The 24,354-nt window shown below is 43.7% G+C and overlaps 1 protein-coding gene across 4 annotated transcripts in view; it reads right to left on the bottom strand.

Moving 5' to 3' along the window:
• ARHGAP10 (Rho GTPase activating protein 10) overlaps window positions 1-24,354 on the bottom strand; it is a 207,914-nt gene that overhangs the window by 13,783 nt on the left and 169,777 nt on the right. For all 4 annotated transcript variants that reach the window (XM_053254179.1, XM_053254181.1, XM_053254180.1 and 1 more), the window contains 3 exons: window positions 17,580-17,739; window positions 7,399-7,539; window positions 5,951-6,042 (listed from right to left, as the gene is read on the bottom strand). In XM_053254179.1, coding sequence (XP_053110154.1) covers window positions 5,951-6,042; window positions 7,399-7,539; window positions 17,580-17,739 — 393 coding nt within the window. The remainder of the gene's footprint in view (window positions 1-5,950; window positions 6,043-7,398; window positions 7,540-17,579; window positions 17,740-24,354) is intronic.

Raw genomic sequence — 24,354 nt, 5'->3', positions numbered from 1 at the left:
TATGAGTGTACAGACATCTCTACATCATAATATCTGAATTGGGCTACTTAGGGATTGTATTTCATCCTAGGAAAAAGAGCTGCTGTAGCACAGTGACTAAGAGACAGCTACGAAGCAGGAAGGTCTCAGCTGAAATGCTGTCTCTGCCATGAACCCACTAGGTGGCCTAAGGTGAGATCCTCAGTAGCAATATGGGGATAATAATGCTTACTAACCTTACAGGGTTGTTGGAAAAATAACAATTTAATTAACCTGAAGTACTTTAAACACTCAAAGGCGCTCCTGCTAACTTGGCAAAGAGGCACCTTTTAACGTGGTGATTCTCTTTATTTAGCAGGGGGAGAGTAACTGGCCCTATCCACCCCCAGCACAGTACTTCCAGTGACTGTTGCTGGTCTCTATCTGATGTTTCCTTTTAGATTGTGAGACCTTTGGGGACAGGGTTCCATCTTATTTGTTTGTATTTATTTGTTTGTTATTTCTCTGTGTAAACTGCCCTGAGCCATTTTTGGAAGGGCAGTATAGAAATCCAATAAATAATAATAATATAAATGCTTGGTATCATCATCATCATCCTCTCATATCCTATTTCTTCTGTAGAACTGCTTTCCTCACCTTTAGCTATTTTTCACCCTTCAAGTATCTCTACTGTAACTGTAACATGCTCATATTTATTTATTTAACATATTTTTATACTGCCCAAAACTTACATCTCTGGCACCTATACAATGTATATATGTTTGTGTTTGCATGTTCCCTTTCCCATTGTTCTAGTCCCTTTGTTTCATTATATCCTTCAGATTCTGAGCCCATGAGACATCCATCATATAAACAGGTTGCTCACCTGTAACTGATGCACTGGAAGAGATCCACTGACATCTATAAGTATGGGTTCTGCACCTGCGCAGGGACCACGCGGTAGCCATGGGTTACCGTCTCCAATATTGGGTTACTGTGTCCAATACTGCCCTTATGTAGGTGGTCACCCGCACTGGCTCCAGACAGGACTTTTTCCAATTGACCTGGATGCCCAGGTCTTGGAGAAGAGACAACACATATTGGATTTGTGGAAGTAACTCTTCTATGTTTCTGGAGGTCAGAAGACAGTCGTCTAAATGAGGGTAAATGGTAATGCCCCGGGTCCTCAGGTGGGCAATCACAACTGCCATGCATTTGGTAAAGACCCGAGGGGTGGTGCAAAGTCCGCAGGGCAAGACATTGTATTGGAACACTTGGTGGCCTACGGTAAAGTGAAGGTATTGCCTGTGTTGTTCTTTGATGCTGATGTGGAAGTAGGCATCTTTTAGATCCAGCATAGCAAGCCACTTTTCCCCATGAAGAAGTGGAAGTATCTGTTGCAATGTCATCATTCGGAACTTCCTGACTCTGATCAGCTTGTTCAGGTGGCAGAAATCCATGATGGGGAGGATGCCCCAACCCACTTTGGGATCTGAAAATAGTGGGAGTAGAAGCCTTCCTACCCGTGCACCCACGGCACCGGGGTGATTGCACCTTTCTCCAACAGCTCCCCCACTTTGTCCTGCAAGGCTTTGGACAGCGGAGTGAACTTTATTCCCGAAAAAATGAGGGATCATTCTGAACTCTATGGCGTATACTGAAGATATGATCTTCAGGATCTATGTTATGCAGGGCCATGGCTTGCCAGCCTGGTGGGGTTGCATGGCATTGGCAGTATGATGTTGGAATCTGATTGCCCAGAAGTTGAGGCCCCCGCAGGCAGGAATGGAGAGAGGAGTGGTGCCAGTGAGAGATCTTGAATGTCAAAGGCGCTTCTGAGGCTCAGGTTGTTTAGAACGGTGTGACAGAGATGCCTTGGCTTTTCCTTGATAAGGGCACTTATTATAAGGAGGATATTGCGTTCTAAAATCGTGGTGATCTTGTTGCCTAGAGGAAGGCCGTTGTCTACTAGATTAAGCATGATATTTTGTGCCACAGGAAGAGGCTGATGCTGGGGAAATGAATGTCTTGGCCGTGAACTTGGACTTTTTTAGTTGCTCTGGCATCTGTTAATTCACTAAATAGCCCAGTGCCATCAAAAGCCAGACCTTTGATTTTTCCCCCCTTCATATTGGTCTGGTGGATCTCAACCATGAGTTTCTGCGAAGGGTCGCAGCATTAGTCAGAGAGCGAGATTCAGACTAAGCAAGGTGCTTTGCAATGCTCAACTGCTGCCTAGTTAGGTCAGCAGATTTTTCAAGAGTCCATTGGAATTTCTTTCTGAAGTCTTCAGGGGACAAGGTATCGAGATGACCCTGAAGACATCCCCAAAGATTCCCATGATTGTATTTGGCCATACAAGCTGCATAGTTTGCCACCTTGATTGAGAGACTCGCATGGAATAAATTTTCCTCCCTAACAAGTCCAATTTTTGTCCTACTAGGAGTTGTGTGGCATCTCCCGGATTTGGAGGAAACAGCGCAGTTGACCACAAGGGAATTTGGAGCTGCATGCTTCAAAAGATAGGTACTGTCTTTCCCTTGGATATGGTACAGGCTCTCCAACCTCTTAGATGTGGGAGTGGATGTGTGGAGTACCTCCCAAGCACATTTGACTGCTCAGGTTGGGTGGATTGAGCCTTGGCCATGAAGCTGTAGACTGGGTAGTAGATAGCTCTGACTGTAGATCCAAACTGAGTGCCTCCACCATGGCACACACGTGTTTGTGATACGCTTTCATCTCCTCATTTGGAGAAACATAAGTAGGTGGAGGCACATCCATGGGAGGATCCACCAAGCTGTCCACATCCTCTGAATCCGACACAAAGTCAGAGGAACTGTAGTGTTTGGAGGCTGATACAGTTGGGGAAGAGGCAACAGCTGTCTGAGTTTCCACAGTGGTATGGTGTGAAGGAGACGGAGCACCTGTTTGGGTACCGATTGAATGTAAGGAAAGCGAAAAAGTCTGCATGGTTTGTTGAGCAGTTGGTAAAGGTTGAGCTTGTGAGGCCTTTGAAACAGAGGCAACCACCTGGCTTTTGGAAGTCAGTTGAGCCAACGTTGATACTGACAAGGACGTTGTAAGCGGAGAATAAGGCCTCCAGGATCTCACAGGCTCATAGTCGTATGGCGCACTTGGAGAGCAGATGCCCAACGCAGTTTCCGCTATGGCAGTGGTCGGGTGGGGGGGCAATGTGTTAACCCACAGGTGTGCCAAGCCAAAGTGTCACAAAGGTGTTCTGCTGACAGGGTGGATGCCAGAGGCGGTGGCGGAGAAGAGGTGGTCCCAGCCTCGACGTCTGCAGAAAGGAAACCTTTAAAGGTGGAAGTCTATGGAGTAGTAGAAGATGAGTCCAGTATAGAGAGGTCTGTGCTGTGGACAGGTCGAGAGCTGCAGTAGTATTGGTATTTGCCTCGTCCTCATCGACATCAAAGGTCAGTAACAGTGGCTGGCATTGAGGAGACACTTGCGTCGACATTGAGAGCACAGGAGTATGGTGCGTCAACGTCGGAGGGACAGTTTGTTGAATGGTTAGTGTCGACAGCACCGAAGATGAAACTGGCGTCAGTGCCGGAGATAGAGAGTGAGCCCTTGATGTCGAGAGCGTTGGTGTTGACGGACGGAAGGATTGCAGACACTGAACTGCTGTCGATGCTGATGCGTTGAGCGCTGGTTTTGATGCCGAAGACCGAAACAGTGTTGAAGGATGACGTTGGATCAATGAAGGCGATGGAGTACGCTCTTGCATTAAATCAATAGTCTTTTGGCATTTCCTTGGTGTCGAAGGAGCCTCAGTAGCCTGGCGTTTCACCGACTTCAAGGATCCCGGTGTTGAAACAGTATCTTGTGCATGTTGAGTACCGGTCATTGACATCGAAGGCTTGGCTGTCTTTGACGTTGGGTGAGAGTGTCTTTGACGTCGAGTGAGAGTGTCTTTGACGTCGAGTGAGAGTGTCTCGACGAGGTTAGCATTGTGGATATCTGTGATTTTTGATGGGTCAATGTCGACATCAGTGTTGAAGCCGATTTTGAGGATTTTGATTGATGTGGAGTCAACGGCGGCAGGGCTGAGGCTGACTTAGGCAGCATTTTTGATGCCAAAGTAGACGGGTGTGGTTTGCCAGGTGTTGGAGGGCTCAAAACATCATCGTAAATGGTGGCCCAAAGATGAAGTGCCCTATTTTTTTGAGCTTGTTTGGAGAACGAAAAACAAATTTTACAGGAGGAGACATTATACTCCTCACCCAAGCATATTAGGCACAAATCATGGTGGTCCTTTGAGGAGAGTTTGGCTTTACAGCCCTCACACCTTTTGAAGGTCTTTTCCCCCTCAGCCATCATGAGACGCAGCAGAGTAGTCAGGTCCATTCCATAGATCAAAATCTAGTTGGTCCGTCAGCCAAGCCAAGTCAAACACCAAAACGCAGTTCGTCAGCCAGAAAAAACTGGGCAAACACTAAATATCTGTCCTTTTCTCTCTTTTTATAGAGAGATGAACTCACGGAGGAACTTTTACCAATGAGAGGAGCAGCGGACTGAGGTCCAAACGTGACGGCGGTCAGAAAAGAACTGAAGAACATGGCGTCCAGCCTGCCTTTAAATAGCATGCTGTTGCCATCGGGGCAGGGCTTGGACGACTCAACAAGCTGAGGCATGGCTACTGCGTGGTCCCTGCGCAGGCACAGAACCCGTACTTAAGGATCTCAACGCAGCTCGATCCAGATTTTATATTTTGATCTTATTTTATAGGACAAGTCATCAAAGTATGGAGGGCTGCTAATCCAAAAAAAGAAATATAGAAATATTGGCTAAACCAGCTATCACTTTTATCATCTTCTTTCATTTTCCTCAGCAGCCATCCACTATTTTAAAAATCTGGACTGCATTTTCAACTAGGTGTCTGCATTAACAAAAGACATGCTATGAACTCTGCCATTCAGCTCAAAGGTCTCAGGAAAGTAAGTTCCTTTATTGAAAGGACAATGTGCACACCAACTGCAAGGTCTACAGTTGAAATATACAGAATGTTTATATTAGTTTCTATGCTTGTTTGCTTATGATACAAAAGTACCTCATTATATGCAGGGGTTCCGTTCCCACAGATTACCGTGGGTAACAAAACCATAGAAAATGAGCAATTAAATTTATGGGATTGTGTTGGTTAGGTTCCCAGACTCAACACCCCCCTCCATGCTAAAACAGGCCAAATAAAGTGCCCTACCAAGCTCCGTGGGTCTTCAGGAGTCCAAGGATCCCCTACCCTCGCAAGTCCAAAACTCCCTGAAATTTGGTGGGAAATTGCAGCTTAAAAAACAAATGAGCCATAAAATAGCTCCTGTGCTCAGTGGCATCTGGAAATGACCTCTGAGGTCATCCCCAACCTGCAGATTCACAGAATTAACCCTATTTTGCCCCCCGCCCCATGGTCCCTCTAATTTTTTTCATCTCTGTGCAGAATGAGTTTTGTTCTGGGCAGCAGTATCAAGTCAGTGAGTGAGCATCTGCATCCAGAATGGGGCTGCATCCTGAGTGGGATCTAAATTGAACTGAGCGGACATCCAAAAACTTGTGAGCATGTGCACATGCACACACCTTAGAAGGAACAGTAGTCCCCCACCCCACATATGTCAAGATTGGGTGTCCATTACCTGACCGCAGATACTGTATACTAAACTGTGGATGGTGAATCAGTGGATAGTGAGGTAGGCCTGTAATTCTACTTTTGTCACTGGTAAAATTCACTGTAATTTGGCTTCTAACCTTAATTTTTAAATAGAGATTTATATCACCAACTTTAACTATGTTCTAACAAGGACGTTATGCACACCTATGCATTTCATATGCACATTTAACTTGCCTATAAAAGAAATACATTTTATATACACACACAAACATCTCAATTAACAGACATATGGAAAGGTATGCGCGTGCATACACAAGAGGAGGAACTCTTATTTTTTTACTTCATATTAGCAATCATGCAAGTACTTACCATCTTCAAAAATTGCCCCAATTTGAAAAGACAATTCAGAGCTATGCTCTGCTTCACATGGATATACTGCTCTTGCTTTCCTGCTGACAGCACTGAAAAATATCAAAGATCTTGGTTAGTGATTATCACGCACACACACCCTTGCAGTATCAGTTTACTGTTCTTAAATAGTTCTTAATTTAGAAGCATCAAAACTGCATAAAGGCAATACTGTTTGCAGAGTCCATGTAGACAAATAGTTGCATCTACAAGAGTATTTTCACCTAAAGAGATTTTTTTAAAAAATTCATTGAAGTTTTTCTACTTCAAACTTCTTATTATCAGCCTATCTGGCCAACAACTTGACAAAAGGAGGATATGCAAGATGATAATCTTATCATGATTATAAGGTATATTGAAAAAATATTAATCCAAACTCATCAAGAATGCCCTCCCATTACCGGCAGTGAAGCCCTTCTTCAGAAGAATGTTTGCTGCTGACTGTAGCAACATTAAAGAATAACAAAAAAAAACACCCCAGACAGTACTGCTTCAGAAAGGTACTCCGATTTGCACGTAAGCAGTAGCTCAGCATTCAAAATAAAACTGGCACTTGACACACGAAGGAAAAATAATTTAGCGGTGAAGTCTGGAGAAATGAAGATCCACTGTATATTCTAAGGTAACTCCAGGAGGGCAGGAGACTGAAGAGAGAACCAATGAAAATTAAAGCGTCGTTGGCCCCTGCATAATAGCTGCTGCACCCAGAGAGATACACAATGCAATCGCTTCACTCAGTATGAGCAGCGTTTGCCTACTGTGCAGTGATTTAATTGTGTCCCACACTGCTCAGATACTGGCTGGAGTGGGTGAAGTTACTGATGCCTCCCACTCAAATCCAGTGCTAACCATACTGCTTCATTCCAGGCAGCTACAGTCCGGGTCCATGATGGGGTAGTCTGGTCAATAGAGTTTAACTATACTCACAGTATATCCCTCTCCCACCACCCCAACATCCTACTTTTATCATGAGTGGCAGGATGATTTTTCTGCTTCTGCAACTTTATGTAAACATAAAATAAATATGCTTTACTTGCATACTGTCTGACTGCTATGTAATTCTATTATAATTCTATTCTATTCTATATAATATTGACAAGAGGCGGGGAGAGCTAAGGCTGCAATCCTGTGCACAATTACTTGGAAGCAAGACAATCGGTCTTACTTCTGAGCAGTGTTCCCTGTAACAGGGATTCCCAGGTGTTGTTGACTACAACTCCCATCATCCCCAGCTTCAATGACCTCTGGCTGGGGATTATGGAAGGTGTAGTCAACAGCATTTGGGGATCCCTGTTACACGGAACACTGCTTCTAAGTATGCATAAGATTGCACTGCAATTGTGGTCCTCTTATCACACAAGAGGCAGAAACAGGGATGAGAAGAAAGTAACTAAAGGGCAGAGCATTACCTTCCAGCTGATTTGTCAGTCTCTTTATCAGGGGAGGAGGAGGGGAAGGAGAAAGATGATGGTGTTGGCGTTGCCGAGGTAGGTGCTGCACTTAACTGCACATTCATCCAGGAAACCATTGATGAATGAATCTGACTGGAGCTGAAGGAAGACAATTATAGGGGAGTATTAATCATCTGTGCCTTCAAGTCAGTACCATTCAGTGTGGACCATTGTGACTAATCAGTTTAAATTTTGAGATCAGTGAAATTATTGGTCACCTACCATAATGCCTGTTTTGCCCTCATATACCTTTCTAAATATGCTACCAACCCTCTACAAAAAGGTTGTCCTCATAGCAACACACCTAATAAAGGAAACAGTCCTGCTTTGTATAATGTAGGTAAATATGATTTTACCCTTTAGCAAGCAAGCTTTATTGCTGAGCATGAACCATACCGTGCTCTTAGAGCAAAATAAGGACAGTGAGTTAAATGCTGACGTTTATACAGAACAGGGTTAGTTGGCAGTGTGTTCTAATGAAAGCCCGAGAACATCAAACAATTGCAAATAGCTTGTCTAACAAGGAATTATAGACCATTATATTGTCGCGAACACTGGTTAACATCCCTCTTGAGAGATCTGGATAAATGCACCTGTCCTTCATGGGATTTCAGCTTTTTAGAAATTTCCTTTCCACCCTAAAACACTGCAGCACAGTATCATGGGGTGAGGTGTGGGCGAGGGAGCAGAGGTAAATGGAAGGGTAAGTATAATAAAATCCAGTCAATCAATCCATGTTTTTTCTGGCCCAATGACCATAAGAGTGTGATCAAATATTTTCTACATTCTGCTCGGCAAACCTCTGGCCTGAAAAGTGAGTATAGAAGGTTTGTATCATATGTTGTGTTACCAGGTTCAATTATTTATATATAGAGCCCACTTCATCCCAAAGGGTAGGTAACAAAAGCAGACCCCACCACAAAATAGAACACTTCATCTAATTACTATTTAATGAAGATTTCCTTATCCTCAGTTGACTTAACCTGGAGCCATGAAATTTACATCAGTTTTAGTTTGTAGTACAGATAGCCCGATATATTGGGCTACAGAAATCACTGCAGAACATTACTGAAAGTAGTCCCACTGAAATCTGCCTTTAGTCTTTGTTACAGTCAATGAGAAATCTCCATTGACATTAAAGGGACGTTAGACATTCAATGGAATGACTTTCAGTAATTTTCCTCAGTATGACAGCCACTGTACATATATTCATGTCATTCAATGCCATACATTCAGTATACCAAATGACAAAGGGCATGTTCTACAATGTTTTCTGATAGTATGGTAAAAAACTGAACAGATATTTTCAACAGGCAAAATAATCGTGAGAAGGGCAGACATCTGTGAGCTCCTTGCTGCTTCCCTCCCTACATTATAAGAAATTCAGTCTTGCTGTAGAGAAATCACTGCAGTACTCCTGTCAGATACAGCTCATGGATATATATGAAGAGTTCATGACCTCCAATGCAGCAAAAAAAACCACCCCAAACTATTTCTGAAAGGAATGTTGTAGAATCTTCAAGGATAAAAATAAAAGGGACCCTACCCATTAAACATCTACATGGATTACTTGTAGTTACTTGAGTTCTTCAAAATCCACGAATTTCATATTTCCTTTTAAAATCAGAAACTCAGCAGTAAATATTGATATGGAGATTTAAGGCAGATATTGTGAGGCTTCATTTGGCTCATGCAATAGTAAACATTCTAAAAGATAACCACTTCACTTATAAAGATTACAGTCAGTTATGAACATTTGAAAGTGACGAACTAGAAATTTGGTGACTTTTTAATGTTTTTTATATTCATGAGTGATTGTGGGATGAGGCTGAAATGGAAGCACCAATATTGTCTGCAAAAAGGTTAAAAAATAGCCTGTTAATAGTCTTTCTTTGACAAGAAAAGTTATTGTCTGGTATAGTGTAATTTTGGGGATGTGAAGACTGGAAATCTCACAGAAAATAAGCTAGAGATCTTTACTGATATTCAGGAACCAACTCCTGAAAAAAAGATTTTATTGGATATTTATCTGACTTGTTCCTAAGGTAACTCTGCTAAACAGAATCCTCTTATCTCAACAATCAGCAAGCACAGAAAGCAAAAAAGGAGAGGTAGTGGAAAGAATCTCCACCAACTCCTTAGAAAAAAACCTGTCTCACAGACCTGCTAAAGTTCTGTAATGGTCAAAGTCAGCACACGACAGGCACAGAAGTCCGTGTGACTTTAAGATGCCGTTACTATAATAACTCATATAAAGTACTTTAGATTCAATATGTGATCCAGTACTCTACAGGCTCCAGGAAATACGCTTCTTGCATATTAAATCGTCTATGCTGTATATGAACATATGCTATTGGATTAGGGAAGGCACAAGAAGATCATGCATTGCTGACTCCCTTGTTAGAATTCTGCAGCTGTGGTTGCTAGAACACTGTCACGCTGCCACACAATACTTCTAAGAGCAGAAAGAAAGACGGACAGGTAGGCAGACTGCTTGGGAGTAAAGTAGGGAAGGGCTGCCTATCATACACATGCGGCACAGATAAAATGCTGCATTTCTATAGAGACATCGTCATAAACCTATTAAAAAATCAGCTAGCACATTAGCACAAAGATCTTTCATGCCAATCTGGTCGCAAATGTGAGGCGTAACTCTACAGCCATTGTCCAAGCTGAAGCATTTGAAAATGATATTTTAATGGTTAAGAAAATAAAGTAAAAATCATTTATTCTGGCAGACTAATGAGAGAAAGGGGTTGCTTTGCTTTGAGAATCAAGAAAGGGCTTTAATAATTGGGGGTGCGGAGAGAGGACTCTGGTGTGAAAAACAACACTTTGGTCATACTTCAAGAGGACACAATTGGGTTTTTAAGTCTATATAAAAATGGCACATTATCTTCAACATTATATAACTTCTAAATGTTTAAAACGATTGGCAAAATTCAATTAACAATACTGCAAAGCAAAAAAACAGAATTGTAAACAATATAAGGTATGTTTAGAATAAAACCTGTGTGTTCAATGTATTGTATAATCTCTCTTGTATGTTTTATGAGAGATCTGCATTGTTCAAACGTGCTCAGTCCCTAAACACTGTACCAGCAGCTAGAAAATTATGAAAATGGGGGAATGGACTCTACATCACCACCACATCCAAGCAATTCCCTCAGCTGCCATTCGTGCTGCCTTGGGGGAGAATGTGCAGTGAAAACACCGCCTGGCCCAGGGAACACACTCCATTCCAGTCCTGAGCTGTGTCACTTGGCTGCATCACCAAGGCCAGAAGTAGGGTCGGAGGGGGCGGGGGGAAGTGGAGATTTAAACTGGGCCCCGACAAGCAGTGGGTTGCCACTTCAAAAGGAATCCTTCCAAGGGTGCAACAAAATCAAGCACTGCTCTACTTGATTACTGGAAAAAGGATTGTAAACCAGTTTTTCTTCAGCCCCTCCCCAAATTACTGAGTGCCTCCCTACTCATTTCTGCATAATCCCGATTTACACAGCAATCCATTTTTTTCCATTTTAGATTAGGAACTGGGCAGTGCCAAACTACTGAAATTATGTTCTTTTCTCACTGTTTGCTTTCCTTCAAGCTCTGTTTGCATTGTTCTGTTTTACAGCTTTAGACTCGCATAATGCAGCTCTTCCACAGCATTATGGTGCTGAAAGTTTGGCAGGGAACAATGCATAATCCAGCACTGTCACAAATGTTAAATATTGTCATAAATAGTTAGGTATTTCCATGTTTTATACTAAGACCACATCAAATCATATTTCCTGTATGGATATCACCAGGACACTTCATGTACTTCCTGTATGCCACACATATATACTGCCATGTATGTAAACACATGTCCATTTTGCCTAATACAGAGGCTGAGAAAGTTACCACCAACTGGTACTTCAAACAAGAGTGTACTGTCCAGTGTAAGGTACCAGCAGACTTGAACCAGGACATCCTACTCCCATGACTGAAGTGCCAATGGGGATTTTCAAGATGATTTGAGGAGAACCCAGCAGGATACAGAAGCCTTACTCCATGTGCCACTGAGATATGTGACAAGGGGAGGGGCTGGCTCACCCAAGCTTTGCTGCCTCTCCAGTGACTCCCTGACAATGGTAGGAAGAGAAACTGCAGCCAACCAGCCCTGGGGAGCCATTAAGGTCTCTACTGGCCTTTTATCAGAACTCTCTAGGGTTGGCTTCCCACTTTGTGCAACCTGTCTATAGGAAAAAGGAACTAAAGAAACTCTTGTCTTACCTCCCTATTTACCTACTTTAGACTCTGACCACCAGCCCACCTTTGACCACACCCACATCCTCTGACTCTTTGGGACCTCATCACCCATACTGGAATGTGTCCCCCAGCCTGTATGATCGTGTTATTTGCCCTGGACCCTGTGAGGTCCTGATATCAGGGTACATACAATATAAATACATGAAAGGGAAACTTGCATAGAACATTTGGCATGTGTGAACAGGCCCTCAGACTCTGACTGCAAGCTCTTTAAGATAGGAACAGGCATTTAAGAAGTATTTAAAAATCAGACACAGCCAGCTCTGATCAGGTGAGGTCTTTATCATAACACAAGAAAGAGCAAAAGCCATAATAGTAACTTTTTAACAACCAATCAGCCATATAGGCTTCCTTCTGGGTACTTTGAATGGCAGTAAAAGATTCACTCTTTTAACAAGGTTTAGTATTATTCACCCTCTACAAAAGGTTTAACCTAAAATAGAATGTTTCCCTGGGCTACACAGCAAAGAAATGCTATTGCAACTGCACCAGTCTTCAATCTTCCACAGTGGCTGCCACTGTGATTCCACATTCCTCTTTTCCAAATGATTGCACAGAGGGCTGAACTTTTAGATTGAACATTACAGGGGGGAGGGGGGATGACATTGCACAGCTTTCCCTCACAAAGGCTCTAGGTTAATAATAAAAATGCTTTGCACTTACTAGCACATTCTAAAATATTACGAACTTGATGCATTTTTCTAAATGCAAACATAAGAACACCTAGTGGGATCAGGCACAAGGCCTATCTAGTCCAGCATCCTGTTTCACACAGTGGCCCAAAAGATGCCCCCGGGAAGCCCACTGGCAAGAGCTGAGAAGGGCCTCTCTCCTGCTGTTGCTCCTCTTCAACTGGTATTTAAAGACATCATGCCTCTTAGGTTGGAGATGGCCCATAGCCCTCAGACTAGTAGCCACTGGTAGACTTGTCCTTCATGCATTTATCTAAGCTCTTTTTAAAGCCATCCAGGCTGGTGGCTGTCACCACATCTTATGGCAGAGAATTCCATAGATTAATTATGCGTTGTGTGAAAAAGTACTTTCTTTTGTCAGTCCAAAATTTCTTGGCAATCAGTTTCATGGGATGACCCCTCATTCTAGTGTTATGAGAGAGGGAGAAAAATGTATCTCTGTCCACTCTCTCTACACCATGCATAATTGTATATCATGTCTCCTCTCTGTTGTCTCTTTTTTAAACTAAAAAGCCCTAGGTGTTGTAGCCTTGCCTCATAAGGAAGATGATTTAAGCCCCTGATCATCTTGCTTGCTCTATTCTGCACCTTCTCCAGTTCTATAATGTCATTTAAATGTGGCCGCGCCATAGATTGGTATAAGGGCATTATGATATTAGCAGTTTTATTTTCAATCCCCTAATTGATTGTAGGGATAAGTTATACTAGCTGAACCCGAGCAGAGCATCTGCGAGCTAGTACTTTATTGCTGTTATTCCTGTCCACCACAGTGGGTTGAGTAATGTTCAGCTTGTGGGGGAAATGTGCCCCTTTCCCTTAGAGTTAGTGTGGGAGATGGTTGGCGGTTGAGAATGACAGTTAAGATTGAAGGTTTTTCTTGGTGGGAAAACTGTAGTGCCTATGGAAGGGGCAGGGCTTGCGCTCCCCTTGCACTCTTGGTCTCCCTTGTGCTCCATTTTACAACCCCCGTGCTCCATTTTTCCTATATTCTCCCCCTCCTCATGACCATGCAGGTGGTGGAGAGGGCAGTGCAGCCTCCTTCTCTGGGCCCGCCCGCCAGCCAAATGGCAAGTCAGGCCGCACTGAGGCCAAATCAGGCCTCTCTGTCCAGGCGCAGAGAGGTCTGATTGGGTCCCAGTGCGGCCTGACCTGCCATTTGGCCAGCAGGCAGGCCCGGAGAATGAAGCTGCGCTGCCCTCTCCGCTGCCTGCTCTGCCATTCGGCTCCAGTGTAGTCCAACTCGCCATTTGGCCAGCAGGCGGGCCCGGAGAGGGAGGTTGTGCCGGCCTCTCCACCACCTGCTCAGCTGGTCTCCTCGCGAGGAGGATGGTTGTGGTCAGGCTGGACTTGGCAGTGGCACTCTGCAGGATTGGAAGCTGGGAACTGTCTGGGCCCTCGGCAGTGGCAGCTTGTGCCACCGGTTTCTCTCCCCACACTGGTCCGCCCCCACCTTATTTCCCTTGCCTGCTGCAGCCGCTTTATCTCAGCCAGCCAGCCGCCACTCTCCGGCATTCCTCTCCCTCTCCCAGCAGCTGCTTGTGAACTATCGCGAGAGCTGCCACACATGGGATTAGTCATGGGTACACCTTAGAGAATTATATACAGAGAAGATATTTTTGCAAGTAAGTCGACAATTTCACATTTGAGTTCTATAAAGACTCTCAGGTGGCCTGGCAATTTGTTAATTTTTACAGACAGTTTAGAACATCATCTCATCACCTCTATCTGACTCAGTTCTTTAGCCTCTGTCCCTGAGAAGTTCGGTTCAGGCTTGGTATCCTCTGCTATGAAGATAGATACAAAGAACTTGTTGAGCTTCTCTGCAATCTCCATATCCTCCTTAATAATCCCTTTCACTCTCTCATGATCTAACGGTCCAACCACCGTTGGAAGCAGGTTTCCTGCTTCTGATGCATTTAAAGACATTTTTGTTAGGACATGGGCTCATCATTCATGGAAGGGGTCCCTTCTAAGGGAGTGTTTCCCTCTTCCTCAGAATGATGTCCTCCTTCCCCAAGACCTTCATTGTCCCTGACATCAGAGGAGCCATGAGCCTGGGAGCGGGGTGCCTTTAACACATGCCTGAATGTCTGACTCTCTGAGCTTCTTCAGATCAGCAACCTTGGCTTCGAAGGAGTGAACTTGTTCCCGGAGAGCCAGGAGCAACTTGCACCGAGCACACACCCATGACTTCTGCTCCTCAGGCAGGCAGTCATACATGCAACGGAGTATTTGGAGATTGTTTATTTTTAAGTCAGTTCTTAGGTGAAGTTGTCAGCTATTCAATAGTTCAAATTTTCTTTCCGGAGAATATGAAAGAGGGAGTACCTTTTCTTCCCATTGGGTTCCTTGTGATCTAGGGGGATCCTTTCAAGCTCCCCACCATACTTCCCTACAAAACCCCAGGCAAAACTCCTGTATGCCTGTTTGTACTCCTGTTCACTAAGCTTTGTCTGCTAATTTCCCTGGCTGCCTCCTCTTATATAAACAGTAGGCTTCAATCTGAGGCAAACAAGCTCAACAGGAATGTGGCCCCTCTCACCAGGTGTGACTCACCTCAGGCCTTTGAAGGAAAAAGTTTTTTTTTGTTTGTTTGTTTTTAAGAAAAGCTTGCTACCTTCTCAGGTCTGCTTCTCCTCTTCCGAGAGTAGGGTTCTAACTAACAAACCTTGGGTTTATTATTCCTATTCTACAGGCAACGAGAACTGAAAAACTGTACTGTAATGAGATTCAGCAAAAGCCTGTTCTGAGAGGTTCCAAGTAGGGATGTGCACGAATAACTTTGATGCTGGTGGTGGTAGTTCTTTAAGGGCAGGGAAGGGTTACTCACCGTCCCGCCACATTTCCCCCGCCGGCGCGCTGTTATCTTTAAGCCCCTCGTGGCGGCAGTATTCCTCCCTGCCACCCCGTTTCCCCCATTGGCCGGAAGTGGCTGGAAGCAGCGAGCACGCGTGCGTCCGCGGCGTGTGCCCATCAGCCATGCACGCATACGACAGGCACACGTGCGCTCGCTACTTCCGGCCACTTCTGGCCGAAGGGGGAAACAGGGCGGCAGGGAGGAATACTGACGCCCCGAGGGGCTTAAAGATAACAGCGCTCTGGTGGGGGAAATGTGGCAGGATGGGTGTGTACACCCTTCCCCACCCTTAAAGTACTACCCCTGCCGGCACTGAAATGCTGAAACACCCCCCCCCCCCGCGCTGAAACGTTTCAGAGGCCTTTATAATGGCCTCCAAAACGTTTCGGGCACATGCCTAGTTCCAAGTTCCCTCCCTGGCATCTCCAAGATAGATCTGAGAGGGACTTCTGCCTGCAACCTTGGAGAAGCTGCTGCCAGTCTGTGTAGCAATGGTCTGACTTGGTATAAGGCACTTTCTATGTTCATATAAGCTTCATCTGCTCGAGATAGGTTGTGGAAAACCTTTGTCTGAAATTTTGGAGGGCTGCTGACAGTCAGTATAGACAATACACACACCAAGTGTGTGTGTGCGTGTGCGTGTACATGGAGATGAGCACACACTTTATCTTGTGTACACACTGAGAAGGAGAAAGAGAGAGAACCTTTCTTTAGGTAGAGACTATAACCAAGGGCACATCTCACTAAAACAGTTTGACATCTGTTAAGATGCGGCTGGAAGGCAATAAGGTCATTCACATGACTTTAATTCTCGGAGCCAGGGAGAGCATGTGAGGAGACACACTCTTCCCGGCACACAGTCTTACCTCTCAAGGCTCTGGCACATGAACGGAAGCCACAGCAGGAGGCAGAGCCAGGAGTCAGAGGAGGAACTCCTCTGGCATCCCACAATGCATCATGCTAGGAGCACGGTGCATTGAAGGATTCCCCCTCAGCCGCTCTTACCGCCCAGCTGTGTGTGCTCGGCCTGCCTGCAGCCCAAGCATACACATGACCGGAGACCCAGGGAGAATGGTGGCTTGCACCCTTCTACCTGGGTAAAAGCCCAGGGTAAAACCTCAGGCTACTCAGCAGAGCAGCGCCGAGATCGACCACAATCCCAGCAGTTCATACAAACAACAGCCATAACCCGGTAGGAATGTGCAAGCCCGGGTGAGCAGCCTTTATGTTTTCTGATATACGTGAATCAGAATTTACAATAACCAATAATTAATCTGCTGAATTAAGGGTTTATTATTTAAAATTGTGCTGTAAAGAGGTACTAGGTAATAAAAGTGCTTCCTCTGAAATGCTAGCTTTAAGAATAAAAACCTAGCATATCAGATGCACTCCATCACGTTTGCTTTTAATTTAGAGGTTTTCATTACAAAACAGAGAGAATCAACTTTGAAAGCAACTGGCAAAATTAGTTTTCACTTTCTTTGGTTCTTGTGAACTCCTGATCTGTAGTTATTCACATATTTGCAGCATATACATCATGCCCTTCATCCCGAGAGTTTGCAGAACACTCCTACCCACGTATTGGTCAGGGCCAGACCTGACTTAAAAGTGAACTATCAAGGGCATGCACATGAGCAACACCACCCAGGCTTGCTCAGTCTTACCTGGGTCGGGCTGCTTGTGTGGAGTGCTGGGATCAGGCCTGATCCCAGTGCTGCCCTTCCAGATAGCCTAAGTTTTCTACCTTGGCGCAAGCACAAGCTAAAGCCAGAGCATTCACAAAGCTAACAGTGGAGAAACTGTTGGATTTCTGAAGGCCAGGCTGCATTTTCCCGGCCTCCAGATGGCCATGCCACTCCCAGCAGCACAACTCATGTGGGCACACAAGTGGCACGGCTGAAGAGGATGGCTGGATCACCCAGGGGGGAAGGTAGATGTGATCCTGCCTCCCCCCTCCCCCCCACACTCTCCAGCCCCACACAATTAGGTCATGTGAACAACCTTACTATCGGATACCCTCATACTGCTCTCTGGGCATACTATTCTCTTAGTTACACTTTTCAAATCATATTCTACATTTTGAAGCAAACAGCAGAATAACAATTGAGTGATATATATTCTCTTTGTTTATTCTTGCTTAAGAAAATATTTATTTTTTTAAACGTTAATCACCAACTCTAGTTATTCTTGTCAATTGGTTAGATGTACCCATATGAGCTGTGGAAGGAGAAATCTGTTCCTTAAGAGATCTTTATACAGCAGACCTGCCTTCGGACTGAAAGAACGTGACTTACGAACTGGCTGCCCAGTCTACTGCATCACCGCTGTCAGTTAAAAGATGATTTTTCTCTGCCTCAGGAGGACTGCTGGGGGTAGCGGTTGTAGGAGACTGAGAAGATAAGGAATCCATGCTACCGGTGGGTGTGCACTCTTTAGGAGGGCTAAGACTGTCACCTGAAGGATGAATAAGAAACAAAGGTTGCTTTACAAAAGGGTACTAAAATATAGAAAAATACTTATTATCCAAGCATCATGTATAAAATGTTGAAATAAATCCTTTTTGAAACAGAATACACTGGCAACATTAGTTCCTCTGCAACACCCTAACTCAGAGGTTTATACAATTATGCACAGCATGGACAGAGTGGATAGAGTTTTTCTCTCTATCTCATAATATTAAAACCTGAGGTCATCCACGGAAGAGAAATGCTGGGAGATCCAGGACAGACAAAAGGAAGTACTTTTTTACACATTGTGTACTTGCCGCTGCTGGATGTGCCGATGGCCACAAATCTAGATAGTTTTAAAAGGGGATTAGACAAATTCATGGAGGATAGGGGCATCAATGGCTACTAGCCTTGGTAGCTATATACTTCCATCAGGATCAAAGGGGGCATGCCCCTGAACACCAGATGTTACGGAGCACCAAGGGAGAAGGAGGTTTCACTCTTTCTCCCATTTGCGGACTTCCCAAGTGCTCCTGGTTGGCCACTGCATGAGGCAGGAGGCTGAAGTGGATGGGTTTGGGCCTGATCCAGCAGGGCTTTTCTCACATTCTTAAATTGGCTTTAGGCTTAAAAAGTCAGTTTTTATTTATTTATTTATTTATTTATTTGTAATTCTATTTCTATGCCAAAAATGGCTCAGGGCAGTTTACACAGAGAAATAATAAATAAATAAGATGGATCCCTGTCCCCAAAGGGCTCACAATTGAAAAGAAACATAAGATAAACACCAGCAACAGTCACTGGAGTTACTGTGTTGGGGGTGGATAGGGCCATGAAAATCAGATTTATCCATGAAAATCAGAAATGTTGTACTTGTTGTAAACCTCTGACTAAGCACCTCTGAAATCAATGAGACAAGATAGTTGAGACTAACTTAAGCCCCATTAATTGTCATGACTAACAATCTAGATGCTGCCATCCTTTAACGCAAAACTGCTCTACTTGGTCCCTCCTGCAGATGTTGGCCTACAATTCCCATAATCCCTTGCTACTGGCCACTGTGGCTGCAGATTATGGAAGTTGTGGTTCAAAAACAGCTCAGGGGGCCCAAGTTGAGCAGGCCTGCTTTAACATGTGCCACTCACAACACATGATATGTATGTCCCTCTAGAGCAGGGATTCTCAATGCTGGGTCCCCAGATGTTCTTGGACTTCAGTTCCCATAATCCCCAGCCCCAGTGGCCTTTGGTTGGGGATTATGGGAGTTGAAGTCCAATAACATCTGAGGACCCAACGTTGAGAATTCCTGCTCTAGAGTATAACCAGCAGGGGATGACAGTGATCCAAGAAAGAAATCCCTGGAAATAAATAATGAGGCTTCGTGGAAAGTAGGCTAGAGCAAAGAAAACTCCTCTTTAATCCCTGAAGGGCATGTCCCTTTCTGGACATGTTGGGAGGGGAGAGGAATTGAAAAAATGAGAAAGAAATAATATTTCAATAAAAGCAAAAGTAAAAGCAAAAGTAAAAGTACAGCCTTATTTCCCAGCTTCAAGGCAGGGCTAGTTTGGAAAAATGTGGGATTCCTTCCAAGGAGTAAACTTTGGTGGCCTTGCCTCTTGGTCTGGTGGGACGGGTATCCCAAAAAGATAATGAATGCCCTCCCGCTGTTCACTAAAACTGGAAAGGAATGATGTGGCACCTTTTTCTACATACAATTATCATATAGCTGACACAGATTTTTAAATTTTAATGTGTTTTTAATGTGTAAAAATCTATAATTTTTATCTTTTTATGAATTTTAAATGTGTTATATTGTATGTTTTAATTCTGTACACTGCCTAGAGATTTTTATACTAGGCAGTATATAAATTCAATAAATAAATAATAAAATAATACTAATAGTTGTGACATCATCAGGATTATATTCTAAATAAATGTGAAGGATGTGTCCATCATAAGCATCTACCCAAATCCTCAGATGTATATTTAACATCCAAATGATTACATGATTGTCAGAGATGCAACATTAGATGGGAACTACCACACATCACTGGATTTCTCTATAGCTGATGACAAGCAGGTGAATTTGTGAACTGACTACACTGAATTACAAAATGAGAGGTGATATTTAAAGATAATCCTGAGAGTCATAATTTTGTTCAGCACCTTCATCTCCAGATGTCCTTTTTGCACCATCTTTCTTTGTGATTTCCAAACACACACCACACAGAGAACAATTTTGTTAACACATAAGCCAGACAAATTGTTGAAACATCGGAACTGAAAGCCTCTCCCTAGAATCTCATATTTATTTCAAAAATAAATATTGGAAATGTTATTATCCTTATGGATGCATAATCAGAGCACCTATACGCAAGAGGGAAGTACCATTTCTTAAAAATCTGGAGAAAAAACTATTGGGGGGCGAGGCACAAAACCCTAAACTGCCCCAGTAAAACTCAATGGATCAGAATGTTCACAAAGTCAGAGGGCACTCAACAAGCAACAGGTAGGCGGAGCTAGTGGAACTAAGTAGTAAGCGGGGGAAGGAAGACTTGAACAAAAAGAGCAGGGACCATTTGAGATGGAATACTCTTGCAAGATGGTCACAACAAAAGTGCTCCCTCAGAAATCGAGGGGTGGGGGTGGTTGTTAAGATTGGGTTAACTAAGATCCAAGTTACAACAGGGACTCATGTCTTTGTTATTAACTATTCTTGTTATTAACTCTTTTGTTACCATGTTCAGCCACAGGCCAAGGTAACACATACACACCAGGGATAGGAACATAGGGATACAGGAAGCTGCCATATACTGAGTCAGACCATAGGTCCATCTAGCTCAGTATTGTCTACACAGGCGGGCAGCAGCTTTTCCAAGGTTGCAGGCAGGAATCTCTCAGCCCTATCTCGGAGATGCCAGGGAAGGAACTTGGAATCTTCTGCTCTTCCCAGAGTGGCTCCACCCCCTAAGGGGACTATCTTACAGTGCTCACACATCAAGTCTCTCATTTAACCCCTGCTAACTGAGCAAAGAGGCACCGTTTTAATGTAGTGATTCTCTTTATTTAGCAAGGGGAGAGCAACTGGCCCCATCCACCCCCAGCATAGTACCTCCAGTGACTGTTCCTGGTGTCTAACTTACGTTTCTTTTTAGATTGTGAGCCCTTTGGGGACAGGGATCCATCTTGTTTATTTGTTGTTTCTCTGTGTAAACTGCCCTAAACCATTTTTGGAAGGGCGGTATAGAAACTGAATAAATAGAATAAAATAAAGTAAAATAAAAAATATGCAACCAGAGTAGACCCTGCTTAGCTAAGGGGACAAGTCATGCTTGATACCATAAGATCAGCTTTCCTCTATATCCTGCAACATTTTCTTGTGGGTTCATATGTGTATCTACAAATGCGAGAATCTAAATTAGCCTATAGCAGCAACGTGTGCTACACAGTGGAGCTGACTGTCAGTTTCTGAAATGAATAATTATAATTCCAGCCTAATTGCATTCACTGGAATTCTAGATCTATTACCCTTGTTTTTCTGCATCTGGTGTCTTGAGTTGCAGATTTTTAGATGCTGTAGTTCATATTAGCATTAGATGGCAAGAGCTCTCGTAGCAAGGCAGATTTTGTATTGTATTCCTACATCTAGTTTTCAGCTACACTTGTCACAATGAGAAGAGGGTGTGCACAAACAGTTTGTGCAGTACTGGTTCACCTCAAACTGGGACCAGTTCCAAGGTTCAATTGCGGACTGGGGGCAGTTCCATCCAGGATCAAACTGGACCAAGCCCGGTTTGGGTGAACTGGTTCTGCACAGTAAGGGGCAGCCGGGTGGGGACGGCAAGAGAGGGAAAAAGCTGCTTGCCCAGACTGGTGTGGGTGCCGGCGCTCACCCTCCTGGCGTGGCCCCAAGCACGCTTCCCTCTCCTTTACCAAGCTGCTGGCTTGGTTTTGGCATCAGCAATCGTCTAACTGGACTGGTCTGGACCAGGTTTGGCCAGACCCAGAACTGGACCAAACCAGCCAAGCCGGTTCCTTGCACACACCTACAGTAAGATATATATTATAGGAGCTGAAGCAGTAGTATAGCAATCTTTTAGAGCCACTTCAATATTACTTTTTCCAGCACTGATATTAATATTCTTATATGGAAATCATATTAATATATGACTGGCAGAAAGTTTGTTTGTTTTTACCCCAGATGCACACACCCTAGAAAAAAAATGAACAAATAAAAACATGTACCCCATTCTAGCCATGCAAGGAAGGAAGCTTCTACATGCACTGCTGATGCGCATCTAGATGGCCATCTGTATCCACATCCAATCCGGGTGCTTTATATATCTTTTGATGCAGCTGAAGACACATATCTATCTGGAGCCACTGGCTATTGCTGTCAGCTAGCTGCACTGAACTGAGGCCATGGTGATGTTGGCTTAAAACGGGAAAAGAAACGACTTGCCCCAAAACCTCCAAATGTTTCATTAAGTATAATAAGTAAAAAGAATGCAGTCATTGCAGTGTGAAATTGTGAAAGGCTTTTCTGGTTTTTTGTTTCATTAAAACATAATTTCCCCCAATATTTTCTGTGAACAATTGTTGGAAAAATATACTCAGTACACTGCAAGTGTGCAGGTTTATAACATTATATTAAAAATAGTGGGGAAACCCACAAAATTGGTTGAATTGAGCTGTCCGGACAAAGTAGCATACAGTATGAGATTTGGGCATAATGTGACTTAATAAAGTCACATTATGATGCCAAGAACAAACCTCACTGCAAAAAGGTCAGCAGAAGACAACATGAATTAGATTGTGAAGCAAGAGAGATAAATTAGGTTACCATGTCAATACAAGTCAAAGCAAATTAATTTACAGTGTGAAGTAGCACAGTTATATCATAAGAGCAGCAGACATCAAAAGGGAAGCTGCTTCTCCCCCACCGCCACCCTGTCTCTGCTGAAAAATATTCTGAAACTTTACAGAAGAAAACTGCACATATAGGAGGGTCTGTGTTTTGCTTAATCTCTCTACTACTCCCTTCAATTACCCAATGTTAACACGGGTCACAATTCAAGGCGTGCATTAAAGGGAGGATGTGATAATAAAAGACAGATGAATGGTTGACATTCTTTCCGCTGCCACCTTTCTTTAAAGATACTGCCCCAAATTGGCTAAATGGAGAAAATCAGGTGTCATTATGGTAGGAGAAAAGGACAGCTGCGTAGAATCCGACCTGCACAAAGTGCTACCTTCTCTTTGCCTTCCACTTGCCCAGCAATTTGGGTGGCAAGAAGCTCTGACCTGAAAGCACTTCCAGTTGGTGCTTTTCAGATGCACTGAAAACACTTCCAGTTGGTGCTGCATTTCCTGCTTCTGCTGCTGCAATACATAGCATGAAGCATAAGAGGCTGTACAACTTACTGAGAGAGAAGATAGATATGGCACAGGAGGACCCCATGATGCATGCAGCAGCAGTGCAATCGGCAGGAAGGGCTCCAAGCTGAAACTATGGATGTGCATAAACTGTGGTTCAAACTGTGGTTTGAACACTTTTTGGGCAGGGGGACCAGGAAAAATCACATCTAGCCAAAGCAGCCATACTAAAAAGGCAAAACTCAAGGAAAGACCAGGCTCTGAAATGAATTCTAGTTATCATGCACTCCTAGCATCTACAAAACACATACCATTTACCTGAATCAAAGACAAGCCCCCCCCCCCCCCGCAAAGTGCTTGCCAATTGTCAGATATGGGGATGGGGGTTGTCTCAGATTCAGAGAGTTCTTTTTCTTTTGGGTAAATACAGGTATAACCTGTATCCCCATCCCATCCCCCTCAAAAAAGGAGACCTCTGAGACCCCACGCCCAAATATTTAACGGGCAAGAACTAGGAAAAAACCTTTTCTTAGATCCAGGTAAATATGTTATGTGTTTTGTAAGATGCAAGAGGTATAACATGTATTTAACCTCTCTTTTTTGAGGCATCTCACATTCAGAGTCACCTTCCATTTTAGTAAATATGGTACATAAATTGTATATATTTGAGAACTACAGACTTTGAAAAACTCTTACAATTAGGGAAACCATTTCATTCCAGCATGGACAAGGGAGCTTAAGGACTCAGTTTAGTCATTTTAAAACAATTCAGTTTCAGAATTAGTGCTTAAATACAGGCTCTCTCATGCTGTATGAAAAATAAGGGTATTACTACATATTGTTAGGCGGGACGCTTCCTTCTTATATCCAAAAACTAGCAAGAAAAAAGGTACTTTAATTGAACTAAATTACAGTATTGCCTACCACCACCAAATTGTCTATTCTAATACCAAAAACCTTAGAGTTCAGGTGGACAACAGATGGCCAACAGATGGCCAGTTCCTTCATCAAGACAAAAACAGGTTGCTCACCTGTAACTGATGATCCGGTTAGAGATCCGTACCACATGGTAGCCATGCTACAGCTTGTCAAGGCATCCAAGCCCCGCCCCCATGCCCACAGCATGATATTTAAAGGCAGGCTGGACACAACGTTCCTCAGTTCTTGGAGGACCGCCGTGAATGACGACCATCCAGGTAAGCAGGTAAGTTCAACAACGCTGACAGAGAACACCAGGGGAATGGTA

The sequence above is a fragment of the Hemicordylus capensis genome, chromosome 5 (assembly GCF_027244095.1).
Source record: "Hemicordylus capensis ecotype Gifberg chromosome 5, rHemCap1.1.pri, whole genome shotgun sequence".
Lineage (NCBI taxonomy): Eukaryota > Metazoa > Chordata > Lepidosauria > Squamata > Cordylidae > Hemicordylus > Hemicordylus capensis.
The sequence above is the reverse complement of the archived record's forward strand: the minus strand, read 5'-3'. Positions and strand labels throughout refer to the sequence as shown.